Here is a 24,089-nt window from a genome sequence, read left to right as displayed (position 1 = left end):
CATTTGCGTTGTACAAGCATATCATAAAATTTTATATATATATATATATGGTATATATTCGAGTGGGGCTATAATTTTTTTTGGCACATAACAACAATTAGTGTTCGAAACAGTTGGACACTGGACACCGCTAATAAGGAGTACGGCATACAAATATTTCATTTACATTTACAATAATAGCTGTACTATATATGTATGTACATACATATGTATATGTAAGTGTACTATAAATGGAGTTGAATGCTTCTCTATAATAAAATGCATTAAATCCTAAAGCCCTCTACATTTGGTTGTGTAAGTTTTATTATTGTTGCTGCGATTGTTGTTTTGTTTTTTTTTTTTACTCATAGCTAACATTTGAAATTCGCAATATATCAATTTCATTTTCAGTTTTATTTTATTTGTGTAAACATAAATTTTTATCGCAATCTGAATAATTGAGTCAGTGTATTATCTAATTAAAATATATAATTTTTCAACACTTTTGGATTAGTTATTTAAATTTTAAATACATATACATATATCTCTTTTATAGGTTTATCCGGTGTACTTCGTAACGTAGTGAACGTATGTATGCATGTATGGAAGTAGGAATCTATGTATGTATATGCTTCAACATTTTATTAAAATTTTATTTATTCTTCCGCATTGATGTAGCTGAATGGGCAATTGGTGTTCAAACGATCCTATTAATTTCTCTACAAATATTTATTTCACACCTAAATTTTTAACCAATTTACATATTTATCAACAATTAGCCATTTATTTCATATAAATGTAAACAAAAAAAAATATTGCACAGATTTTTAACCTAAACATATAATAAAATTGTAACAGGCTGATGTCTGTGCATTACAGATATTAAAGAAAAATTAATATGGGGGCCCTTATTAGAGCAACAGCAGCCAAATCAACAATTATTACAATTTTTGTCTGTCTATCTATCTGTATGTTTGTACGCGAATCACTCGAAAACTAATAAATGAAATCGAATGAAATTCTCACCGATTTATTGCCTCAAGTCTAACTTAAAATAGAGAAGAAGCAAAATTAGGGGGTTGCCAGCTCTTTGAAAATTGCAGTTTAGGTAAATTGTTAAGAAGAATTAAATATAACAATATGGCTTTAAAAGAAAGAGGTTCAACAAGTTGTACAAACGAATAAATTGTTGTAGAAGGTCACCACATGGTTAAAAATTTTAAATTAATATAATTAATAAGATAAATTCAATATTTCAATATGGATATCAAACTAAGGAGGTTTAGGAGCATTTACCGTCGAAAGTATTTTTGAGGGGTTTCCACTTGTATGAAAATTTTTATTCTTTTAAATTGATAAAGTAAATGAAATATTCCATTACATCTTCCTTCATTATATTCTATTCTATTTTATTTTTTATGAATGAGGCCATAAGAGTTTTGGGAGGGAGTAAATAACAACACAAAATTACTTTTCTGGCGCAATGATGCACGCCGGGTATTTGCTAGTTCTATATATACTAAATATTTGTTATAAATTTAGTATTTAAATGTGCATCTCTAATTGTTTTTTTTTATGAATAAATGAAGGATTTCAGGGGGTTAGAAAAATGTTTTGCAAATTAAACTACTTTGATGCCATACATCACAGATTAAAAGCTTGTGTAATTGTCTTAATTTCATTACACCGCGTAAATATATAGCATTCTGAATCAAAGACATGTAATCAACGCCCGCTGTTAAGTATAGAAAAAATAAATCCATTATTATTTTTTACTTGAAACGCAATATAACTCACCCATTTATGATTCAAGGGATTACCAAAAGATAAGGATTTCCTGTAAAATAAATTCGCCTGTTCTAGTATTTTGTCATTAACCCTGGTTTGATAACCCAACTAAAATTTGGTGGGAAGATAACCATCAGTCTGTGAGACGTATCATGGCTTACTTGCTATAATTTTATGGTAATCAACATTTTATGGATTTTTTTTTCTTCGAAGATATCGAGCCCTAATCACCAAAAAGACGCAATTAAAATTTTTTTCAAAACTTTCCTTTTAATGCAGAAATGTTTCTGCAGCTTTTAGATGTATTTCAGCATCAAAAATAAAATTTAAATTAAATTTCGCTTACGTCTTTTTGACAGTTAGGGATCGATTCGGAAATGACAACGAAAACGAAAAGAGAGCGTCTCGCAGACATAGGTTATCAAAGCAGGGTTAAGGAGAAGGCTTTTATGCGAAATTTATATATAATGATATTAGCTTCATAATGGTAACAAGCTATCGAACAAAGCGGCATTTATTTTACGTAGATGAGGGCATCTTAACTTTGCTAAATAAAGTCTTGAATTATAGGCAAACATTATGAATTTATTTTTGTTACACTGGTATTTGAATAGAAGTCAGATTCACAGTCTTAACTATAAATTACAGTTTTTTAAAAAGTTCACAGTTTTTTAAATTACCTCCTAAAACAAATTACCATTTTTTTTTTTGGAATTTCAGATTGGAATGAATAAATTAAAACGACTCTTTCGTTTGCGTTTACACTTATTCCAGTCACATAAGCAAATGTGGAAAGAATATTTTCTAAACTCAATTTGGATAAAGCAAAAATTAAAAAATCCAGCACTATCTGGTAAATTTAAAGTAGCGAATCAAATGCATAAACAAATTAACAAAGAAATTTATAAAAAATTATGACCCTTAATTTTCTTAAAAACAAAATGTGATTCAAGTGCTGCAGTTATAAAGTCTGTTTTGTTTTAGTTAAGTGTAACTTAAATTGTTAATGTTATTTTATTCAAAGTTAATTGAATTATGTGATTTATATTTAATAAAATCTAAAAACCTTAATTTCATCGACGTGTGTTTCGACCTACTGAACCCAAATCTGAGGTCCATTGGCTATCGAGTAAGTTTCGAAAATTACAGTTTTTTTTGGAAATTTACAAATTTTGAAAAAAAACTGGCAACACTGATTGTGACTCACAAAATAATAATGTTTTCAAATTCCATATCTTTTGTCACAAATTATTCAACCACTTGATAAAAATAAGCCATAGACGAAACTTTTTTCGGCATATTTGAAAACTTAAAGTTGTTATACTATATACATTAGGGTGGTCCTTAAAAAATCAAATGAGAGATTTTTTCAGTCTCATCCCTTCAATCGGTAATACCACGGTCACAGATATCAGATACAAATTTTGGTCCCGATTGGAGACGGTTAAGGCGTGTCGCACAGGGGTCAAAGTTCAGATTCCTCTATAGAGACTCAAAAAATTAAAATACATTTTTTGCCAACTCATACCCAAAATCGATAGTACCGTAGTCAAAAATATCACATAAGGCGCCACGCCTTAGCCGGCTCCAATCGGGGCCAAAAATTGTATGTAATATCTTGGACTATAGTAGATCGACGTAGGGGTTGAGGCTTAGGAAATCTGATGTAAAAATTTGTTTCCTACATTTAAGGTCCACCCTAATATACATACATATGTATATTTTCATAACCGTCGATTTCTTACGACTGGCATTAATAATGCAATTACTTTCACACGCAATTCCACAGCTTTAACTAAACAAAAAAACTAAAAAAAAAATTATGAGAAAACTATGTGATATTAAACTGCATTGGTTTACTAAAATTTTTGATTAAATAATAGTTTAAATGTCTGATTAATTATTCTTGTTTTTGTTTCTATTTTCATTTCTTCTTATTTTTACTTAAATTAAATTAAATATTTCAAACTCTTTAATCCTTAGCGCTAATCAATAATTTTTCACTATCATGAAACCCATGCCACCCTCTCTCTCTCAACCATCAACCATCCCCACCTCTTCTACGCTGCTGCTAGACTTTATCAGTAGAAACCCCTACATACATACATATCTAAATAGTTGCAATTCCACCAACTGACGCACGCTTCACCAACGCACGCCTGCAGCGCGACGTAGCTTTGTTATACTGGCAACTGGTTGAAAACCGAATGACAATTCCTTGCACAACAACAACGCCACCAGCGATATGCACAACAATTGTTCGGCGCTCAAGTGCGCCAAGCGCGTCGACGATGATGGCGGCTCATTGGAGATTGTACGGAATCTTTCCACTTTTGTCCAATCGCTGAAACCGGCGAGATTTTTAGTTGCAGCGCGCATCAAATAGGTGGTGTTGGCTTCCAAATTGTTGATGAGAAAAGTTGCGCCTGCAATGGAATAAACGCGAATAAGTAAGTACATAGTGGAGTGAGGAGAGTAAGTGAAGTGCGCAATTATAGATATGCAGGTAAGCAGTAGGCAGGGATTGATTGCTAAGCGACTGTTGTAAAGCAAAACGCCCAACGCAATTCAGAGATAATTTCCGCAAAATGCTTAGCGCCTCAAAATTTTCACGCTTATACTTTATTAACATAAGGCGAATTCGCGCACTAAGCACTTGCAAAGCCTTTTGCTACAACTACTTTCTAAAGCAACGCTTTCAATCATTCATTTCCTTCTACGCCCCATAGACGCCGGAAAACCGCATCACTTCTCCCTTCTCCCCCGCCCACTTCAACCCCTTTACTTACCATCTTCGAATGGAAAATCTCTGCGCTTAGCATTCGTCCATTTGCCTGCATCTGATTTGAATTCATATTCCGTCATATACTCAATACGAAATCCATTCACCTCCATCAATTTACGCACCGGCGAAGTGCGCACCGAACCCACATCCACATCGAACGTATTCGAATTGAAGCCGCGCAACTGCAACACCGTCGGTGGTGGTGGCTTCACACCGCGCTCCAATACGGTGCTGCGTTCAATGGCGCCCAGATTGTTCTCTGCTAGGCAGCGATACGTGTCGTATACGCTATCGTCGCGCGCTTGAATCGTCAAATTGGATGCATAATAATCCGTCTCGAAGCTGTAGTGTTTGTCGTTGCGCAAACGTTTCTTGTTGCTATTCTTGTACCAGGTAAAATTGGCTGGCGGCTCAGCGATGGCCTGACACGGTATGGACACGCTGCCATTGACATAGACATACTGCAGTGAAATATGATGGTTGTGCATCCAGAATGGCTTATCTGCAACAATGCCAAATAAGCAGGGTGTGGTTATTGTATGTGTGTGTGTGTGTGAGGACTACATAGTACTATTCATTTGTTCAGGTGTGTATGTGTATATATTTGTGTGTGTGTGTGTGTGTGTATTCCAATAGCGCATAAGTGATTGTTGGTTTTTGGTTGTTGAAGCTGATGAAATTTTGATAGCATGGAAATGGAAATGCAAATGGAAATCGGCGGCTACCGATTGCGTAGGAGAAAATGGCCGCGCCTAGGTGAATGACTGTAAAGCTGTAGGTGGCTGCAATGATTGCCTGGTGTATGGTGCACGATGACCCCGATTGGGGTAAAAGAGGTATAAATGCTGTGTCATGCACGCACGCTAAGTAATCAGAAATCAGCGGATGTGAGTGAAAGGTTATCGAGAAGAAACGGTGATTACTGTTTCAATGAATCAAATTAGTTCCAGGCTCTCATGAGGAGGGGTCAAAAGGCCGTACTGTTATTAGTGAAAGGCAAAAAGTACAAAGAGTATGACTCTGAAACTTACAATACGGGTCTAAATTCAGCACCCCAGACTCAGATAAGAGATTGATTATAGTCTTGTCGACATTGTTTTGATAGTATTAGCCAAACTGGCTTTATTTTCAGGCTGAAAAAAGTTCCGCACAGGATCAGAATCAGGAAAATGTTTTGATCAATGGCTTATTACCGCTTTCAAGAGCTCAGATTACCTAGCGTTTCAGCATCCATTTCAGGAGGGGATAACCTTGCAAGAGAACTGGTGACGCCATCTAATTATTATGGTCGTTGGGGGTTAACAGAGTACTAAAGAAAATCGAGGGAAGACCTGCCCAACTTTCTGCATATGTGGATGATATTTATGTAAGTTATAGTAAGCGGAAAGTGTATGTCCATACGCAGCGATACACAACTTTGGGAGACTGCATTGAGCTTAGCATCAACACGGAAAATACAACTTTGCCACTCTTCACCAAGAAAAACAAGGTTACGAATTGGTCCAAGCCTAATCTGGATGTGGTGACCCTCCAGTTGAAGCAGAGGATCCCACATTCGTAGCCAGCTGATCTACTGTCTTCAATACGCGATAATTACACTTCAGCCTCGCAAAAGCTGCATGTAACTTGAAAAAAATAATTTTAGATTGAAGCTGCGATAGTGAAGGTATATGTATTATCGGAGAGTGTTTTTTCAAAAGATCTACCGGAATTGAATGTTGCGGCTTTGTGATCCAGCCTAGGAAGTTCCCTTGGCCACTTTCGACCCACCATCGGTTTTTTCGACGGCAAAAAGTATTTTTACATGTAGTTTCCTGCCCTTGGGCCTGATACCCATACACATGTACGTATGTATGTATGTACATTGGGGTGGTCCAACATAAGTAAAGTCGGAATTTTAATGCTCTCACGCCCTAGAATTATTCTATATGGAAAAATATACCACTAGTTTTTTATTTGAAATCAAAAAATATTTAGAGGTCGCTCAAAGCGCTCAAAGTATTCCATGTATTTTGTATGAGAAAAAACAACTTTTCGTAGAAGTGGTATAGAATTCTTGAAAATCAATATTTTTCGATGGTTCTCTTCAGGAGACTTTCAATAAGAATATCCAATTGTTTACTTAACCATTTTAAAAAACTGAAGATTTTTTATTTATCCCCCATTGCATTTTCTGGGGGTTTTGGCGTACCTATAAAATATACCATGAAAAAATTTGGGTATTGGAATCTTCTGAAGAGAAAAAGATTTTTCCGATCGAAAAATATTGATTTTCAAGAATTCCATACCATTCAAGAATGCTATACCACTTCTTTGAAAAGTGGTTTTTCCGCCATATAAAATACATGGAAAACTTTGAGCTCTTTTGGCGACTTTTGAATTTTTTTTGATTTCCAAATAAAAAATAGTGGTCTATTTTTTTCGGTATAGAACAATCATAGGGGGTGAGAGCATAAAAATTTCGACTCTGCTTTTTCACATGCATTTTTGGACCACCCTAAGGTGCATGCAAATCTAACTAGAAAACTAGCGGAAAAAATGGAAAAGAGAGGTGAGCCTTCCGCACCTATTGAACTTTATTGCATTCGGTGAACAAGATAAAAAGGTCCACTTAAATTAAATTTCGTTAATGTTCGAGTTGATTTTATTATTTTCTTATTCTAATCTTTTATTTTATTTCTCAAAATTTTCGTGCAATATTCCATAGCCACTACAAGTGCATGCATTTTTTTTCATGTTAGTACCTACTTCCAGCAACTGCGTACCACCTGAAGCATTCAAAAATCATTTGTGCATAAAATTGAAAATCGAAAACTTCATCGTGAACCAGAATGCAGTAAGCTGTACCAAGTGTAGTTGTGGCGGCGAGGAAACAATAAAGCAACGTGTAAGTACTCATACTTCGTATAAATGCGCCCTCAACATCAATTAAACTTAACAATATTTCCAATACAAAGTTTTTGTGGAGTAGTGTGAAAACTCTATACAAAGGATATGGCAGAAAATTTGAGATGCCAACAACAACAACAGCAAATTCACATAGTAAATTTTGCGTTACATAAAATTGGAAATTTTTTTTAATGGAACACACCTACACTTTGTACAGCCAACGCCAACGCTGCAGTTATGAAAATCGAGAATTTTTATGAAAAATTTATGGAAATATTCCTTGATTATATAATACAAACAAAATAATTGTATTTTGCCAGAAGGACTAATAAATATGTAAATAGAATTGAGTTGGATAGTAGATATTTGGAAGTACGAGTATATTCGTTAGAGGTATGCATACCTTCAAACATACATATCTTTATACAAAAATGCATACGAAATTATGTTCACACATACATACATACATACATACTTACAGAAAACAATAAATTTTTCATTCAAGTATTTTCGCATGAGTGGATTTTGGGTACCCTAAGGCAGCTACTCTTAATAAAGTAGAGTCCATCGTTCCATTCACTCTACTGGCTACCCGTACGAACAAGTAGAAGTGTTGCCGAGTTGAAGCTCTTGAACTTCTACGCCTCAGCAGTTTTTACTCTGTCTGCAGACACTTAATAGTGATTCCTAATAATAGTGATTGACTTTTCCAAAAGCAAGTAAATATTTTTGAGAAATTTATTTCTGAAGAATAGCATCAAAATACAAAGGCAGTACTTTATTAGTATGTATATTTCAATGCAGCACAAAAAAAAATAAAAAATAAATTATAATGAAATGCTCTAAGATCCTAAAGGGCAATTTTATTTCCAATTTCAATTTAGCAAAACAATGAAGCATGTACTGCGTCAAGAGTTATTAAGAGAACTACGTTAACAAGTACAGAATATTTAATTGAAAGCAAAAATGCAAAACTTTTGTATGTATGTACATTAGAGTGGTAAAAAAAAAAAATTTTCCTCCTCCCGAAAAAGGTGCTGGTACCAAACTTTACGTTTCTAAGTATAGATTTAGAGAGTGCGTGCATGATGCTCATACTTTACTCTAGAAGAATTGTGCACATACATATATTAATTAACTAATTGGTTAAGCAACCTAAGAATATTAGAAATTTAAATTATCTAAAAAAATATCACAAGCTTCGTCGGTGGTAATGGATGGCAACAGTAGGATTTTATAAAAATTACCAATTTTTGCTAGCTTCACAGCGATCCCGTTTGCTAGGATGAAATTTTGTTCCCCCATACAAAAATTGGACCACTCCAATGTACATTAAGATGCATCACAAAAAAAAGTTGTGTTCCTTTTTAATTTTTTTCGGGACTATAAAACTAATTTATTATTTTTTAAAGCTATCCAAAAATATTTCGGAAAATGTTAATATTTACGCGATTACATTACTTTGATTCCGTTTATAAAATTGTAGAACTTTTGTTCGCACACTTCAATCTTGTTCTTTTATCATTTGAGGGGATTTAAAAAAAATTATTTTTATAAACTTATTTTATTTATGAAAAACTCGGTCCAGCTTTCATAAATCTTAATATTTTTCCGAAATACAGAAAAACAATACCAACTATTATTTTTTTGTATGAAGTGTGATGCACCCTTATGTGTACAATTGAAAAATTATATTAATTTCAGCATTTACCTTCAGTTAGCAATTTTGAAACTGTTTTAAATGCTTTTTTATTACATAAAATTTGCTTCATTACGAAAATACAGTATTGAGCCTACAGTTACGTAACTGAAGAGAAAATATTAAGGGCCAATTTCAGATGAGCCATTTAAGTTACGACTGTTGATTAACTTCAAGAATTCATTTTCAAATCATATATTTAAACCGCGCTTAACCGGACCCAATTGGCTATTTAAATAGAGACATGCAACCCTGTGTTTATAAGAAACAACAATCAGTCGTTCAGCACAAAATGTAAACAAACCAACAAATGCAACCACAATTTCAAAGAACAAGCATCGGTGTTGCCACTTGTTTGTTAAATTTAAACAAAGGCGTTTTGAAACCCAACGCAAGCGAAATGGCATCTGAGAAATAATCTGAAACTGGCCCTAAGACTCACATCTCAAATTTAGGTAAGCTACGCCTATTAAAAATAGTTTGTGACTGTTTTAGTAAATAAATATATGAAGTTAATTTATAAACGTACAAATTAAATGAAACAAAAGTTGCTTTACTTCAAATGTAATTTGTTTGGTTTTAACAGAAACGTAAATTTCTTTTCGCTGAAAGTAAAGGCAAAATTGAACTTAAGTCTAATAAAGCTGCGCACGAAAATAAACTTTTTATTTTGAACATGCCGACTACCTACCCAGTAAAGTCAATTCGGATACACTGAATTCAGTTGTGATAGTAATTTTTCCAGGTTAGACCATTTAATCAAATTAAATTTTTTGGCGGAATCCGTTTTTGAGCGAAATTTTACGATTTCCTATGGCTTTGAAAACCCGTATTGGAGGGTTTTTGGTACGAGGAATCCGAACTTGACATTTTTTTTTTTCGATCCGATAAATATTTAGTACAGTTTTCACACGAAAACTTCCAAAAATTAACATTAGGAGAATTATACCTGAAAAAATTGAGCGCGTTCGCGCTCTTTCTAGCTTTCTAACTCCCCGTGGGGTACGTAAATTTGTCACAGCCAGAGTGCTGACTCCATGCGACCACTAACCTAATATTTTTTGGCGGGGGTAGGTTTTTCCTTTTTATTCTAAGTTTAAAGTCAAAGTTATGTTCAATATTTTTGATAAAACATACTTTTTTTTTTAACCTACTTTAAAAAAGGAGACGATTTCTTTAAGTCTTTTTGTGTAGGAACGGTAGTACCTCACAGGTGGTGCAATACAAATTTCGTTTAGATCTGATCATTGGATCATGAAAAAATTAACGTTACTCTTACATTTTTATCTGAGAATTGAAGTCGGTGGTGTTCTTTGCTTAAAAATTACTTGTTATTTGTTATTAGTTTTAGGGTTCAAGGGAACTGAATTGTCACTTTTTATTCCCCACAAACAGCCGCTTTGATGCAAAAAATATGGAAGTTCATGTTACTTCATAGTTATTTAAATTTTAATTGTTAAAATATCTTCTACTCTGCGACCACCAACTCCAAATTGAAAAAAAAAACGCTTAAGGGCTGATTTTCACTATGTCATATTTTGACAACAAATTATGTCAACACATTTTGACACAACTTTATCCTCTTTTTTCGTACCTTTACCGATTATATTATGTGCCCAAAATTGACAGATATGGACTTAGCACCACATGCACACGACTGAAGACCTATTCTGATCTAAATCAATTGATAGATTGAGTTTTCACTTATTTGACGACAAATGCCATTGAATTTGACATAGTGAAAAACAGCCTTAAAGTTGCCAACCTGGAAAAGCTGAGAAATTAGTTTTCTATACCTATACACATTCAGAAAAATGGGTTTCATTAATTCCACAGCCGACTGTCGAAAAGTGCTAAGTATCAATACTTCAGAAATATATATGTTAACGAATTTAAAACCGCTTTCCAAAACACGCATAACTCTCAGTCACGTAAATCGTTTAGATAAGCCAATATCTAAATAATATGCAAGCTGTAACCAAATCGCAAAAAGTGTGAAAACCCTAATTTAAAATCGCTAATGGAAATCGAATGGGAAATCGCTTAAGAAGCCCAAAATCCCATCATAAGCAACAGCGATTAAAATTAGCTCAATGGCTAGAGTAGCGATAAAAAAAAAAACTATTAAAATTGCGTTTTCAGCACTCAGCACGTAACCTAAAGGTGGAAGAATAGATTTTCGAGAGCAACATACGAATTCAGAAATCCAAAATCGTAAAAAGACGCACGACTTAGTGCACGAAACGCGCATAGCTCAAATTTGCTTAGCGCTGGTGGCGCAGAATTTCGCCCAAAGCGCCACGCATGCACCTTCGCACAAAAGCCACACAATAAATTGCAGCAGGCGTGGAAATTCACCTCAATTTAATTTTTCCCACAAACAGCAAGCCACAGGCTGGCATGGTTGCGAATCTGTGAGTATGGGCGTGTTTGTAATTGTGTACGGGTTTTGGTTTGCGTGAGTCACGAAAACACAATCAAGAGACCTGAATGAATTGAAAAGCAGCGCAGCGCAGCACAGTGAACAAACAAACGCAAACAAACAAACAAATAAACCTGGAGATACAGAAGCCAAAGCACCCGGAATTTTAGAGCATTAAAAAAATAAAAGAACCCACCCAATATATGTATAAACAAATGACACGAAATATTTGCGCAACAAAAATCCAATGCAATTTACAAAGCAAAACTTTTGTTTTTCCCAACTGGATTATTTGTCTCGCATACTAGGGCAACAAAAAACAAGAAGCAATAAAAAAGTTGTTCGCTCAAAAAATAACAAATAAATACAGTTAGGTTTGTTTAGCCATTGAGCTTAGAGATAGATGTCCATCCGTTGACGGAAATGGCCAAAAACTGCTGCAGCACTGTCGGGCAACATACATACATACATACATATGTGACAGAGTAAAAGCACAATGAAAGAGTGGTACTGCTTTAGTAGGCAGCGGCAGCAGAGGAGGCGCCAGCTTATCCGCCAATATGCGACATGTGAGTTCAAATGAAAATTGCTTCCATTCCATTGCGAATGTTGGCAAAGGAAGGAAGTCAGTATGGCTTATGGCATTGTGTCAGTGGGTTTATATGTACACTGCCGGAACAAAGTATTGGCACAGCAAATTTTTCACAATATGTATATGCAACATTTTTAATTCTAATATTTTTGCGCCAATTTTGTATAAAAATATGGTTCATTCAACAACAAAAAACATAAAAATAACATTCCTAAACTATTCATCAAAATTTTCAACTTTTTAATCAGATTTTTTGGAATTCTTTTTTGAGTATGCAGTTTTGCAGCTCATTAAATTCTAATAAAAAAAATGCAAGTTCGGAGTTAGTCAAAAATCGCGTTGATTTTTGAGAATTTTTTTTTGTTAAAGGTGTGTTGCATTTTTTCCATATAAAGTATTTTCTAGAAAAATTTTTTGTATGGAAGAGACTGCGTGAAAAAAAAAATGCCAAAAATCAACGGTAATTCCTAGCTACTTAAAACTTGCACTTTATTATAATAAAATTGAGTGGGCTACAAATCTTGCTTACTCAAAAAAATTCTAAAAAATCTGATTAAAAAGTTGAAAATGTTCATGAAAATTTTCACAATTTTCGCGAGTTTTGCACAAAGTTTAGGAATTTTTGTTTTATGTTTTTCTTGTTGTAGAATGAGCTATATTTTTATACAAAATTAGCGGAAAAATATAAGAATAAAACTTGTTGCATATATAGTGAAAAAATTTGCTGTGCCAATACTTTGTTCCGGCAGTGTATGTACTTGTGTATGTATGTGTATGTACTGTGTGCATTTGCTCATATCGCATAGGCAGTAAACATCCTACTCACGTTCGATTTTCATCAAAATGGTGCGCTCCTGCATGTCCGAAGCGATGGTGTTCACTTGATAGGCGCGGCACGTATATTCGCCGGTGTCGTTCTGCGTTACCTTGCGGACCTGTAATCCATCAGCCAGAATCTGAAATTTCGTTGTGTTGCCTGTAAATGCTGCAAAAAAAAAAGTAAAAACAAAGAATACAATACAATTTGGGTTTTTTTTTTGTTTTAATTCTATTTTATTCTTTATTTTTTCATTTTGCAAAGATTACTTGTACATTTAGGACATGTATTAGATGGAATTTTGTTTTTACTGTCTCTATTCGAATTGCGAGTACATTTATCGTTGTAATCACTGGTAAAGTGCACACTGAAAATCCAATATAGTGAAATTGGGTTTTTTGGAGAAAGTGTATTTTTTTTAACTGCAGTGCAAACAATTTTAAGGTTTTTAAGAAACTCTGCATTTTTTTCTATTTTCTATTTCAAGGCAAAAATAAACTTGTCTGGCTTTTTGGGACAGAGAACTACCGGAAATTTTTAATTTTTACCTTTTTTTGGCACTCGTAAAATAAAAATCTATAATTTAAATAAAATTTCGAACCCGAATGTTTCCGAAAAAATCCGAAGCGTTCCATCACAATGTTGAAGATTGCTAAAAAAATCCCCAAGGATCCAGAAAAGTCCCGAAAATACGAAAAAATTAGACACAAAATATCAAAAGCTCCCAATTAATATCGATAAGTACCTACGCATCCCAAATTATGCGGAACAAATTATGAAAAATCCCAAAAAAATCGAAAGATTTAGAAAAATTCTGTAAATTTCATTATATATGTATACGAAAAAATTCCGCAAACTTTTAAAGCCGAAACGAAAGCGTATCTCAAATTATACGAAATAAGAGGCTTTCGCCGAAAATTGCTGTAAAAACCCGAAATATCATTAAAAAAAAACTCAAAAAAATCCGAAAAAATCGGACACGAAATATATTGAAAAATCCTTAAAATTAACTTATGTACATCCATAAATAGGTTAGACAAGAAATTAAAAATTAAATTGATTTTATTTGTATTATCAGGACCAGTATCTTTATGTAATTGCGTCGGAAATACTTACGGGCTATTTCGGGATCATTTCTTAACTAGTTTCGAACCACCCCGAAGTAGTCAAAATTTTATACTGAAGTAGTCCTGAAAAGGTGCTGAAAAAGTCAGAAACTTCTCCCGAAATGATTACGAAAAAGTCTAGAAACGGTGACGGAATTATCCCTACCTACTTGTCGCAAAATAATCCCGAACTAGTCCCAAAATGTTTCCGAAGTTGTCCTGAACTAGTCTCAAAATGGTCACGAAATTATCCCGAAATAGTCCCGAAATTGTTCCGCAAAAGTCATGAACACGTCTCGAAACGGTCCCGATATAATCCCGAAATAGTCTTGAATTAGTCTCTAAATGGCCTAGAGGTAGTCCCAAAATTAAAGCCTTAAATGGTCGTGAACTAGTCCTAAATAGGTTCTGAAACGGACCAGAAATTATCCCGAACTAGTTCCGAAATGATCCCAAACAAGTTCCAAAACGATACCAAACTAGTTCCGAAATTATTCCGAAGTAGGCCTGAAATGGGCCTGAAATAACGCTGAGCTACACCTTTTCCAAGAGCACTTCAGAAAGCGTCAAATGAACTTCAGAATACATAGTCAGTTCATTTTACAACTGACTAGTCTGAGGTATATTTGACGCATTCTGAAGTACTCTTGGAAAGGGTTGAGACTAAAAATATTTATTTGTACACACAAGGAGCTATGACAGATTTTCCCCTGGGTTAACGCAATTTTTACCCCTACCGGGAGCTGTTTGCACTTGAAGAACCCGGTTTGTATTAGATATTTATTTCTCACTGTGCACTTTTCCATTTACGAAGTTCTCGAAGACGGCAAATAAAATAAAGTAAACCGCTCACATACACAGTCAAATCACTAATTGGACTTACTTTCAACAATAATTGGCTGTCCATTGTAGTGCCAGGTGACATTTGGTTGTGGTTCGCCTTTCACTTCGCAACGTATGAATGCATCCTTGCCTTCCTTTACCGTAAGAATGGTGAAATTTTCAGCGAAAGCAATTTTTTCTAAGGCAAAGAAAAACAATAGAAATAATTTTACAGAAACTCATTACAACAAAGAAAGTAAACTAGATAAGAATAAAAACTTTAATGAGACGCCTCAACAGGCCTTTTGCACATTTGAGACAATAACATTTTCTCAAAAGTTTTTTGCCTTTTAACGCTCTACACTACACTTCACTTCACTTCACCTAGCTCGCTTCACAATGGCTCGCACTCAGCTTAGCTACTTACGGTAGACAATGAGATCGAAAGACTTTTCCGCTCTGTCGCCATTGGCATCTTCGCACGTCCACTTGCCCTTGTCGCCGAGTGAAATGTGTAGAAAAACAATTTTCAATTGTTCTATCGCGCAAAAAGGCGCGCAGGCATCAAGTCAGCAGCGGATAGGATAGCAGGTGTTCCAGCGCATATTTGTTGTTGGTCAGTGATGAGAGCGCGCGCGCGTCACAGGAGGTACATACATGAAAGAAAATTAGCAATGATTTGTGTTAACAACGCCGCTTAATTGGCATTTAAATAGTAAATGCAACTACACTTTAACATAGCAGCCAGCCAGCGGTATGCAGCTAGGGGCCAGCTACCGTCACAGCAAGTGCACACATTCACACGCACATGTAGCGGCCTGCGCTGCGTGCGAAGTGCGCAGTGCTTCCTGCCTTGTGCATCCGTGCATGTGGTAAGCCGCTCGCTAATAAGGTAGCGCACACACTTACCTGGCGCACTTTGCTCGATGTGTATACGTCCTTTGTGCTCCTTAATTATTTCTCCCTTCGGCGACTTCCACACCAACTGCGCTTCTGATGTTGAGCTACGACATTGGACTATTAGCGAGTCGTTGGTATATCGCACCACAGAATGATCGGAGGGACTGAGCGAAAGCAGTTCATGGTGGCTGGCCTGCACGGAAGCTGCAAGCAAATGCAAAGGGGTGTGTGTGTTAGTATACATATGTATGCAGGATGAAAAGTAATTTAAGTCGATTTATTAAGGTAACATCGGCGACATCGAAAATTTATAGTGGCGGATACAGTAGCAAAGTTGATAAAGTTTGTTTTTAAAAGTCGCAGAAGCTTAGACTAGCTTTTGCGGTTTTAACATTAGGGTTATACGTCGTGGTGGAAGGAGCTGAGATCTGGTAGGTAATCACTAAAACAGGGTTTTAAGGTCCTACTAGAGGTCCCCTTTTGTCAATTTTTGTCATTCTTCAGCATTGCAGTCCATTTTTATCTCAAGGAGACAGCTTTTTTGTTCCAAAATTCATTTACCTCAATCACTGCGTTTTAGTACTTCCACCTTTATCCACCTAACTTACTCAGTACTTTACTTACATTACTTAGTACTTAGTACTTTATCCACCTAACGCTTCATCCTAATGTCAGTAAAATAAATTTCTTTACAAATTCTGAAACTTTTGCTAAACAAGTATTTGATTATTCCAGTAGAACTATTTAAAAAAAAATGTTTTCATTACCGTAAATGGTAAAAAAAAGCCACCCCTAGATTCGTCAAAAAAAAAAGATAAACAATTTCATAATTTCCTGGCAAAAATACTTTGCACCCAGAGCGCCAATTCTCGTTCTATGAAATGGAGAAGTGCAAATAAAAAATTCAATTTCAGTGAAAATTTAATTTGTTCATTTAATCATTTTAAGCGATTCTCGATCAGGAAAGCTTTTCCATTAGCATCTAGCAAGTAATTATTTGGTAAATTATTTCGAGTTTAAGCCAATGATATTATTTATCATAATATGGTGCTTTTTTTCGAAAAATATCCCAGTTTTTTTTCAATCAGGAAAACTTTTCGACATATTCATTTATTTCCGTTCTAAAACAGAATCGTAATTTTATGTAAAGTGATGAAAAATATTTTCACTTCACGTTTTCACTAAACCAGAAATGGCCAGCTGGGTTGTACAAGGACCTTTTTCGTTTGCTAGTAAGGTGGTACGGTCTAATATATTAATGAACATTAACACATGTCTGTAATCCTTAGCCCTGTCTAATCCATTTCTAATCCTTATTTAATTTTTAAGTGGGGTATATAAAGATTTAGCTTAGTTTCATATCAATGCCTACGCCAAAATGTCATATTTAATTTAACATAAAAGGAAAAAGTTTATTTACAAAACTTTTGGAATTGTGGCATTTCTTTTATAAAATGCTTTTAAAACTATTTAATCAAACTATTTGACTTTTAAAAGAGGTAGCAACCCTTGTCAGAAAATTTTATGGAGAAACAGTTTTTTCACTTCTTTCGTTTAACACCCGTATTGTAATATTTTATTTAATCACTCTTGAAACTGAATTTGAACTGTTATACTGGTGGCAACTCTCTTCAAATGTACGTACATATTTTAAGAATAATGCCTTTGACACCCATATTGAACTATATCATTTACTTTGTCAGTTTTATGAATTTTGTATTATTAGATAGGTGGCAGCCCTTTAAAATAATAATTTTTAAAAAGCTTTAAATGCTTTAACGTTTGATAACCATATTTAAATACTTCATATAACTTATTTATTCATTTGATTCAGAATTTCTATATTTCTTCGAAAATATAATTAACGGAATAAAGCTTTCTTAAACTTCTACCGTTTGACATCCATATTAAAATATTTCATTAAACTTGTTACATAAATTTATTTTGAGTTTCTAAACAACTGGCAACTCTCGTCAAAAATATTTTGTAACTAAAACTTCTTAACCCTCTCTCTCTCTGGATACATTGATTTAAAATTTGTTTAACAGGTGGCAACCATATACTTAAATATTTTCGAAATAAATCGTTGTGAACTCCCACATCGTTCTGATATTCAATTTAACTTATTAAATAATTGACTTAAGCTTTTGAGTCTACCGCTTCCTTAATGGCAGCTATTTCCACCTGAAAGACACTGCAAAAGGCCGGAAGCCTGAACACAGCTTTAATGGAGAGTTCCCGATAGAAGACACCTTCACCAACCCTGTCTGCAAGTTTTGAGCCATCCGCGAAGAAGTTTACCGATCCCTTCTTTTAGTAACCCCGCCTCATACCCAGTCCTCTTTTGAGGGAATATATGTAGCGAAGAAGCTAATGGGAGCCATTTCAGAGACACTGTAATCTATGTGTTAAGAGACGAAGTCAAAGCCCTCCAGAACTCTAGCGTGTTCAGTTTTCGAACCAGTTAATCATCCGATTTTCCCAGTTCCCACTTTTTCCTGAGGAGAGAGAGAACACCACCTTTCGGAGTGCCCCTATTGACTCTACGCTTCTGCACTACGCCACGACAGCTCTGTCACGTAACAAGCTGTAGATACGCCTTGTTAGGTTAATTGATTTTCAATGTGCCAGTTAGACTACTAAGTACGTGCTCGTATCACTGGAAAAATATTTTTATAAAAACAAAAAACATATTTTACCTTAGCTGCCGGTTTCACCAGCAAATTTTTAGCGAAAACTTATTTTTCCCCTTCTGTTAGTTTTCATATCGAAACAACAAAAATATAATTTTTCACTTAAATTGCTTTTGCGAAACTGGCTAGTATAATTTGCCCTTCTCTCTGGCGACGTAATCAAGAATTTTTGCCAACAAAAAGAGTATTAAAAATTTGTTATACATAGTTGTTACAATTGGAAATTGAAACGAATAAGCAACTATGTATGATGTAAATATGTACATATATACTTATGCACATATAAAATAAAAAAGGAATATGCTCATATTTGTAATATTTAAATACCTAAGTATAGGCATAGTACACTCAGGAAGTGCTAAGTGAAAAAATATGTATGAGCAGCTGCTGCAGGCAGTAGTAAAGCTTTTTAAAGTGAAAAGATTAGCATGGGTTTAGAGTGAAAAATGTAGGATAACTTTTGATTGAGTAAACTTGTCGTAAGTTCGAGGATATGAAACTGCTTTGAGATAGTAAAAAAATTGAAAATGCTTAAGGCGACGTAGTTATTACTTCTCAGAATTACTTCTCAGAAGAACGCAGAATTTTTTAATAAAGTACTGCTATATCACTGCATAGGTGCAATGGAACAGCAATGCTCAGAGCATTTTACTTACACAATTCGTTGAGTGCAGTTGCGTGTGTGTGCACATATGCATTTAGTTCTTATACATAAGCATTTAATGTTAGTTTTATTTTTTTCCAGCAAAGTTTGTAGCAAGTAAAATAAATTTAAAAGGCGATTGTGCCCATGGATATTAATTCGAATATAATTATTGATACGGGAAAAGAAAAATAAAAAAGGATAGTACTGAAAATGGTCCCTTACTAGTCCCAAAATGGTTCTAAAATAATCCTGAATTAATCCCAAAATTATCCCAAATTAGTCCGGACTTGTCCCGGGATTTCGGGCCTCAAAAAAGTGCTCGGGACTTCTGGAATTAGAGATCCCGAATTACTGTATATATAAAAAGTACGTTGAATCCAGAACTATAAGGCAGTAAGAATTGAAATGCAGGCAAGAGCTCCTGGAAAAAACGCCCATTAAAAACAATGAAGTTAAAAATCACGCACTTCTTTCTACCTGCTGGCCTATAACAATTAATCTGCTTATTGAGCACCGCAAACGAAAGAGACATACCCAGGCATAGAATAAGTAAGAGCAGTGCTGTCTTCGACTATGCCGAAGGCTTAACACTACCTTTCAGGAACATCAGAAAATTTTACTTTAACAGATTACTGCATTTGAAATTACGAAAAATCTCATTTCTCAACAATCAGTTGTATGGGAGCTATATGTTGTGGTGACCAGATTTTCGTAATTTTCACTGTAAGTCTTCTGTTGATAATCAGTGAAAATAGTGCGAAACTTCATGTTCCTAGCTACATAAATGGAGGAGTTATAACGAAAAATCTTATATCTGAACAATCAGTTCTGTGGGAGCTATATGTTATAGTGGTCCGATTTTTCCGGTTCCGACAAATGATTAATACATTATAAAAACACACACATTTGCCAAATTTCATCCTGATATCTCAAAACTGAGAGACTAGATTGCATACAAACAGATGAACAGACGGACAGGCGGACATGACTAAATCGACTCAGCTCGACGTTTTGATCAAATAGGTGTATATTTTAGTGGGTCTATGTCTTCCTATTCTGGTACTTATAAACATCGGACCAAAGGTATAACACATATTTCGTGCTCATGAAAGGTATAAAAAGGAGTAAAAATACGAACAACCAACAAGAATTAACCAGAACGAAAAACTACACTGACCATGGCGCAACGCCGAAACCGGTTTGTCTTCAAACCAAATTTGAAAAGGGGTGACAGAAATTCGCTTCAAAATAGTTCAAGTAAAATATCCATTTCGATAGTCAAGCAACAGCCGTAGAGTTTGGCATGCTCAAAGTGCGCTCAAAGCAACTTTCGAATGCCTCAACTCTCTTTCGGTCGCACAAAAATATTTTCTGGTAAGACTTGTGTATATGAATGCGAGGTCACAGTTATATTGCAAGTAACAGAATGGCAGATAAACTGGTCGGAAAGGAACTAGGCTCACACCGAGAAAAAAAGGGAGTACTACATGTGGACTACATGTGTCAGCAAATCGAACGCTGGTCGAAAAAGTGAAATCACCTCAACACTTCCTCTTGAACTAGCCAGTTTTTCAAGATGCGCAAATTATAAACTTAACAGCTTTGACAGTGTTAATCGCAATCAAATATGTTTTTGCTACAACTTTAATTTAACTTCTTCAATATTTTCGCAAATATGGGTCACTTGCACAACAAATTTTTACAAAAATTCTTATTTATTATAATACTATACCCATATGTCCGCATCCTGTTGATTTTCCGCAGAAAAGAAAATGTGTGCGATGATTTAGAATAACTGTGACCAAAAAACGTATATGTATTTGATTTGTTTTTTTTTTCCTCTCCATTAGTTGCCTGCGCTTACTGACATATATTTCCATAAATACAGCCATATTTGTAGTATGCACTCTCACACACACACAAATGCATGCAAATAAAGGTAGAAAGAAGCTTCTTCTTGCAATGCTCTACTGTTGTCACAGCTGCTACATACTTCTACTTAGTTATATACTATCGTGGGATATAGGTTTTTCCTTTTACTCATTCATTTCAGTACTTTCAAGTTAACTTGAAGCAATTTTGCGCAAAAATATGTAATATACGAAATTGCACTTAAGTGCTCAACCATTGCTACAGATGCATGCTGCATGCATGAATATGAGTACATATGTATTTTTGTATGTATGTATGTACATGAGTATATCCGTTTGCACATGCGCACTTATGTAGACTGTAACTGTGCGCTATGAAGTAAAAATTTGCAGAAAATCTGAAATTTGAATTTCCACTTTGCATACAGTGTTGCACAACGAACGACTGTAGTATGCCGCCAGCACACGTTGTTGCATGCTACTCTGTGGCGGCTGCATCTGTGATGGCATATAATTGCATACTTATGTATATAACCACATATGTATACACGTATGTAGGTATGTATGTTGCATCCACCTGCAAAGAAATTTAAATACTTGCGCAAGCTCATATGCTTATGAGTATTTGCTACTTGCTTTGGCTTTCTTTCCATTTTTCAATTTTAACACACTTTTCATTGTTTTCTCTTTTATTTTTTATTTTTCTTAATGCCGTGGTTATTTTGTGGCTTGCAGCATGTCACTCATATTGTGACAGCCTAAATTCCATATAGTACGAGTTGCATAAGCAGATTTATTCCAATTTTGTCATCTTTTGTAGCTGCAAATGTGGCAACATTATTTTTTTATTTCTTACCTGATTTTCCTTGCCAAAATGTTATATGAATTTCTTAGTAGAAGCATGCAATATTGGCAGATTTTTCTTGGAGTAGACCTTACGTAAATGTATTTAGTGCAGGTTTGATTTATACTCTGGAGAATTTTTAAATTAAAGCTCGGACTGGTGTAATTGGCTTACGTTGAGCAAGTAAGTTTCTGGAAGGCATACGAAATTTTAACTTCCAAATCTTTCGGAAAAAAATGCGATAATATTAAAAAAAAAATTAAATAAGTAATTAAAAAAGTGTCCCATTGCCTTCTGTCGTAAATTTTCGGAAAACTGTAAACCACAGTAAAATAAATTATTTTCATGGATTTTTTTTTTTGAACTTTTGTGAGTTTTTGGGTTTTCTTCGGAACGATTCGGGATCTTCTGGAATTGGGGTCTTTTACTCTGAACATTTTGAGGTTATCTTTGAAGAAAATTTCTTGCCTACATCTTTTGAAAATTTTTAAAATATGGCAGACTCACCGGAATTGAAGAAAAGATTTTAGTTAAACTGTTCGGAGTCTCTTCGATATTTTTTGGAACTCGTTAGGAATTTTTCGGAAAAATATCGAAATTTTTTTTTTCGTGAGTGAGTATTTGGGTTCTCTTCGGAACGATTCGGGATCTTCCGGATTTGACGTCTTTTAATCCGGAAATTTCGAGGTTTGCTACGAAGAAAATTTCTTGCCTAGATCTTTTGAGAATTTTTTAAAGTTTTGCAGACTCACCGAAATTAAAGAAAAAGGATTTTAATTAAATTGTTTGGAGTCTCTTCGATATTTTTTGGAACTCGTGAGGAATTTTTCAGAAAAATATCGAAATTTTTTATTTTTTAGTAAGTGTTCCGGATCTTTTTTTAAGGGACTTACGCACTTTATTTTTAACTTTTGGATACTTTTTCAGCACTTTTCGTATTTGCTTCGATACTTTTAGTTATTTTTTGTTTTTTTGATTTTGTAGGTGATTTTTTTTTTTGTTGAAGAATACCGCACTTCAAAATTGTTTGTGACCTTTTGACTTTTTCCGGAACTTTCAGATTTTTCGGGGTTTCTACAGAACGATTCGGGTTCTTTTGAAGCTGCTGGATGTTTCAGGATCAGCCACAAACTTTTTTTTAACCTTTTTAGAGTTTTATTGAGATTTTGTATGACTTATCGGGTTTTTTAAGAAACCACAAAGGACTTTTATTTGAAATTTTTCGAAATTTTGTTGCTACCGCTCGGAAATTTGTCGGGACTATCCGAATGACTTCGAATTTTACTTGATAGGAATGTCTAAAACTGAAAACCGCTACCTGCTATACGCAAGCAGTGGAGTCAATAGAGGAAGCTCAATTGAGTAAAGCGAAACGTAGTTTTTGTAATAAATAAAATTCTCAGGCCGAATTATGTGAATGGGAAAAGGTGGTGATCATGGAAAAACTTTCAAAAATATTATGAGAAAGTTAGGCGATTTTACGAATGATTTTAACAACAAACCAAACTCCTGCGACCTAGGAACCTACGTCTAGAATACACTTAAATTATATAGGGACCACTTTTTCACAAAGTAGTGGAGAACATAGACCCGAGCTCTCAGCCGAAAACGATGAAATCGTCGTCGCTCAGTTCGATTGTGACCACCAGACCCAAAAGAAAAACAATTTGACCTCTCCGAAACGTTTTACAGCCAATGAGGTTTTAGCCAGGGCGACTATCAAATTTGTGTGCGATTTCTTTAACAAACGTTATTGGTAAGTGCGGATAGGAAGCCCTCCTCTTATCTATTGGTAGCTTTATTTTTAACTAACGAAAAGAACGCAGAATCGAGGTAGCTTAATGCTAATCTGAAGAAGTGGCACATAAGGTGCTTAAGTATGCCTTAGGTATGCACTAGTTCCACGTGAAATGGTATGAAATACATACAACTACCAAATGCAGTAAATGGTTTCGTCGTTGAATAGATTTTATCTAAATAGTTAGTTGATAAAGACGCTGACTGCTGCTTTAAAGTCTGCCTTGAAATCAATCGGTATGTTGACACCAGAGTAAGGAGTAGTAAATAACTTCAGCAGGTAGTTCCGCTGTTTTAGCGAATTTAGATTTGTAGTGCCACTTCCTTCTCTGGCCAAAAAAAAAACGCTAAAAGCATTCTTCTTGCATATATGTAAATCACTGGAGTTCCAGAAACAAGTAACGGGTGATTTTTTTGAGGTTAGGATTTTCATGCATTA

At 34.7% G+C, this 24,089-nt stretch overlaps 1 protein-coding gene across 1 annotated transcript in view; it reads right to left on the bottom strand.

Moving 5' to 3' along the window:
- Positions 1-3,663: 3,663 nt before the first annotated feature.
- The window catches only part of LOC118741104 (fasciclin-2), a 473,313-nt gene continuing 452,887 nt past the window's right edge, over positions 3,664-24,089 (bottom strand). Inside the window, exons 2-7 of the mRNA XM_036472940.1 lie at positions 15,809-16,003; positions 15,327-15,437; positions 14,961-15,098; positions 12,981-13,139; positions 4,557-5,054; positions 3,664-4,193 (exon numbers count right to left, since the gene is read on the bottom strand). Of these exons, the coding sequence (XP_036328833.1) occupies positions 3,913-4,193; positions 4,557-5,054; positions 12,981-13,139; positions 14,961-15,098; positions 15,327-15,437; positions 15,809-16,003 (1,382 nt within the window). The 3' untranslated portion in view covers positions 3,664-3,912. The remainder of the gene's footprint in view (positions 4,194-4,556; positions 5,055-12,980; positions 13,140-14,960; positions 15,099-15,326; positions 15,438-15,808; positions 16,004-24,089) is intronic.

This window comes from Rhagoletis pomonella, unplaced genomic scaffold (genome assembly GCF_013731165.1).
Source record: "Rhagoletis pomonella isolate Grant_MI unplaced genomic scaffold, Rhpom_1.0 Rhpom_scaffold_00006, whole genome shotgun sequence".
Lineage (NCBI taxonomy): Eukaryota > Metazoa > Arthropoda > Insecta > Diptera > Tephritidae > Rhagoletis > Rhagoletis pomonella.
This window is presented reverse-complemented; position numbering and strand designations above follow the sequence as displayed.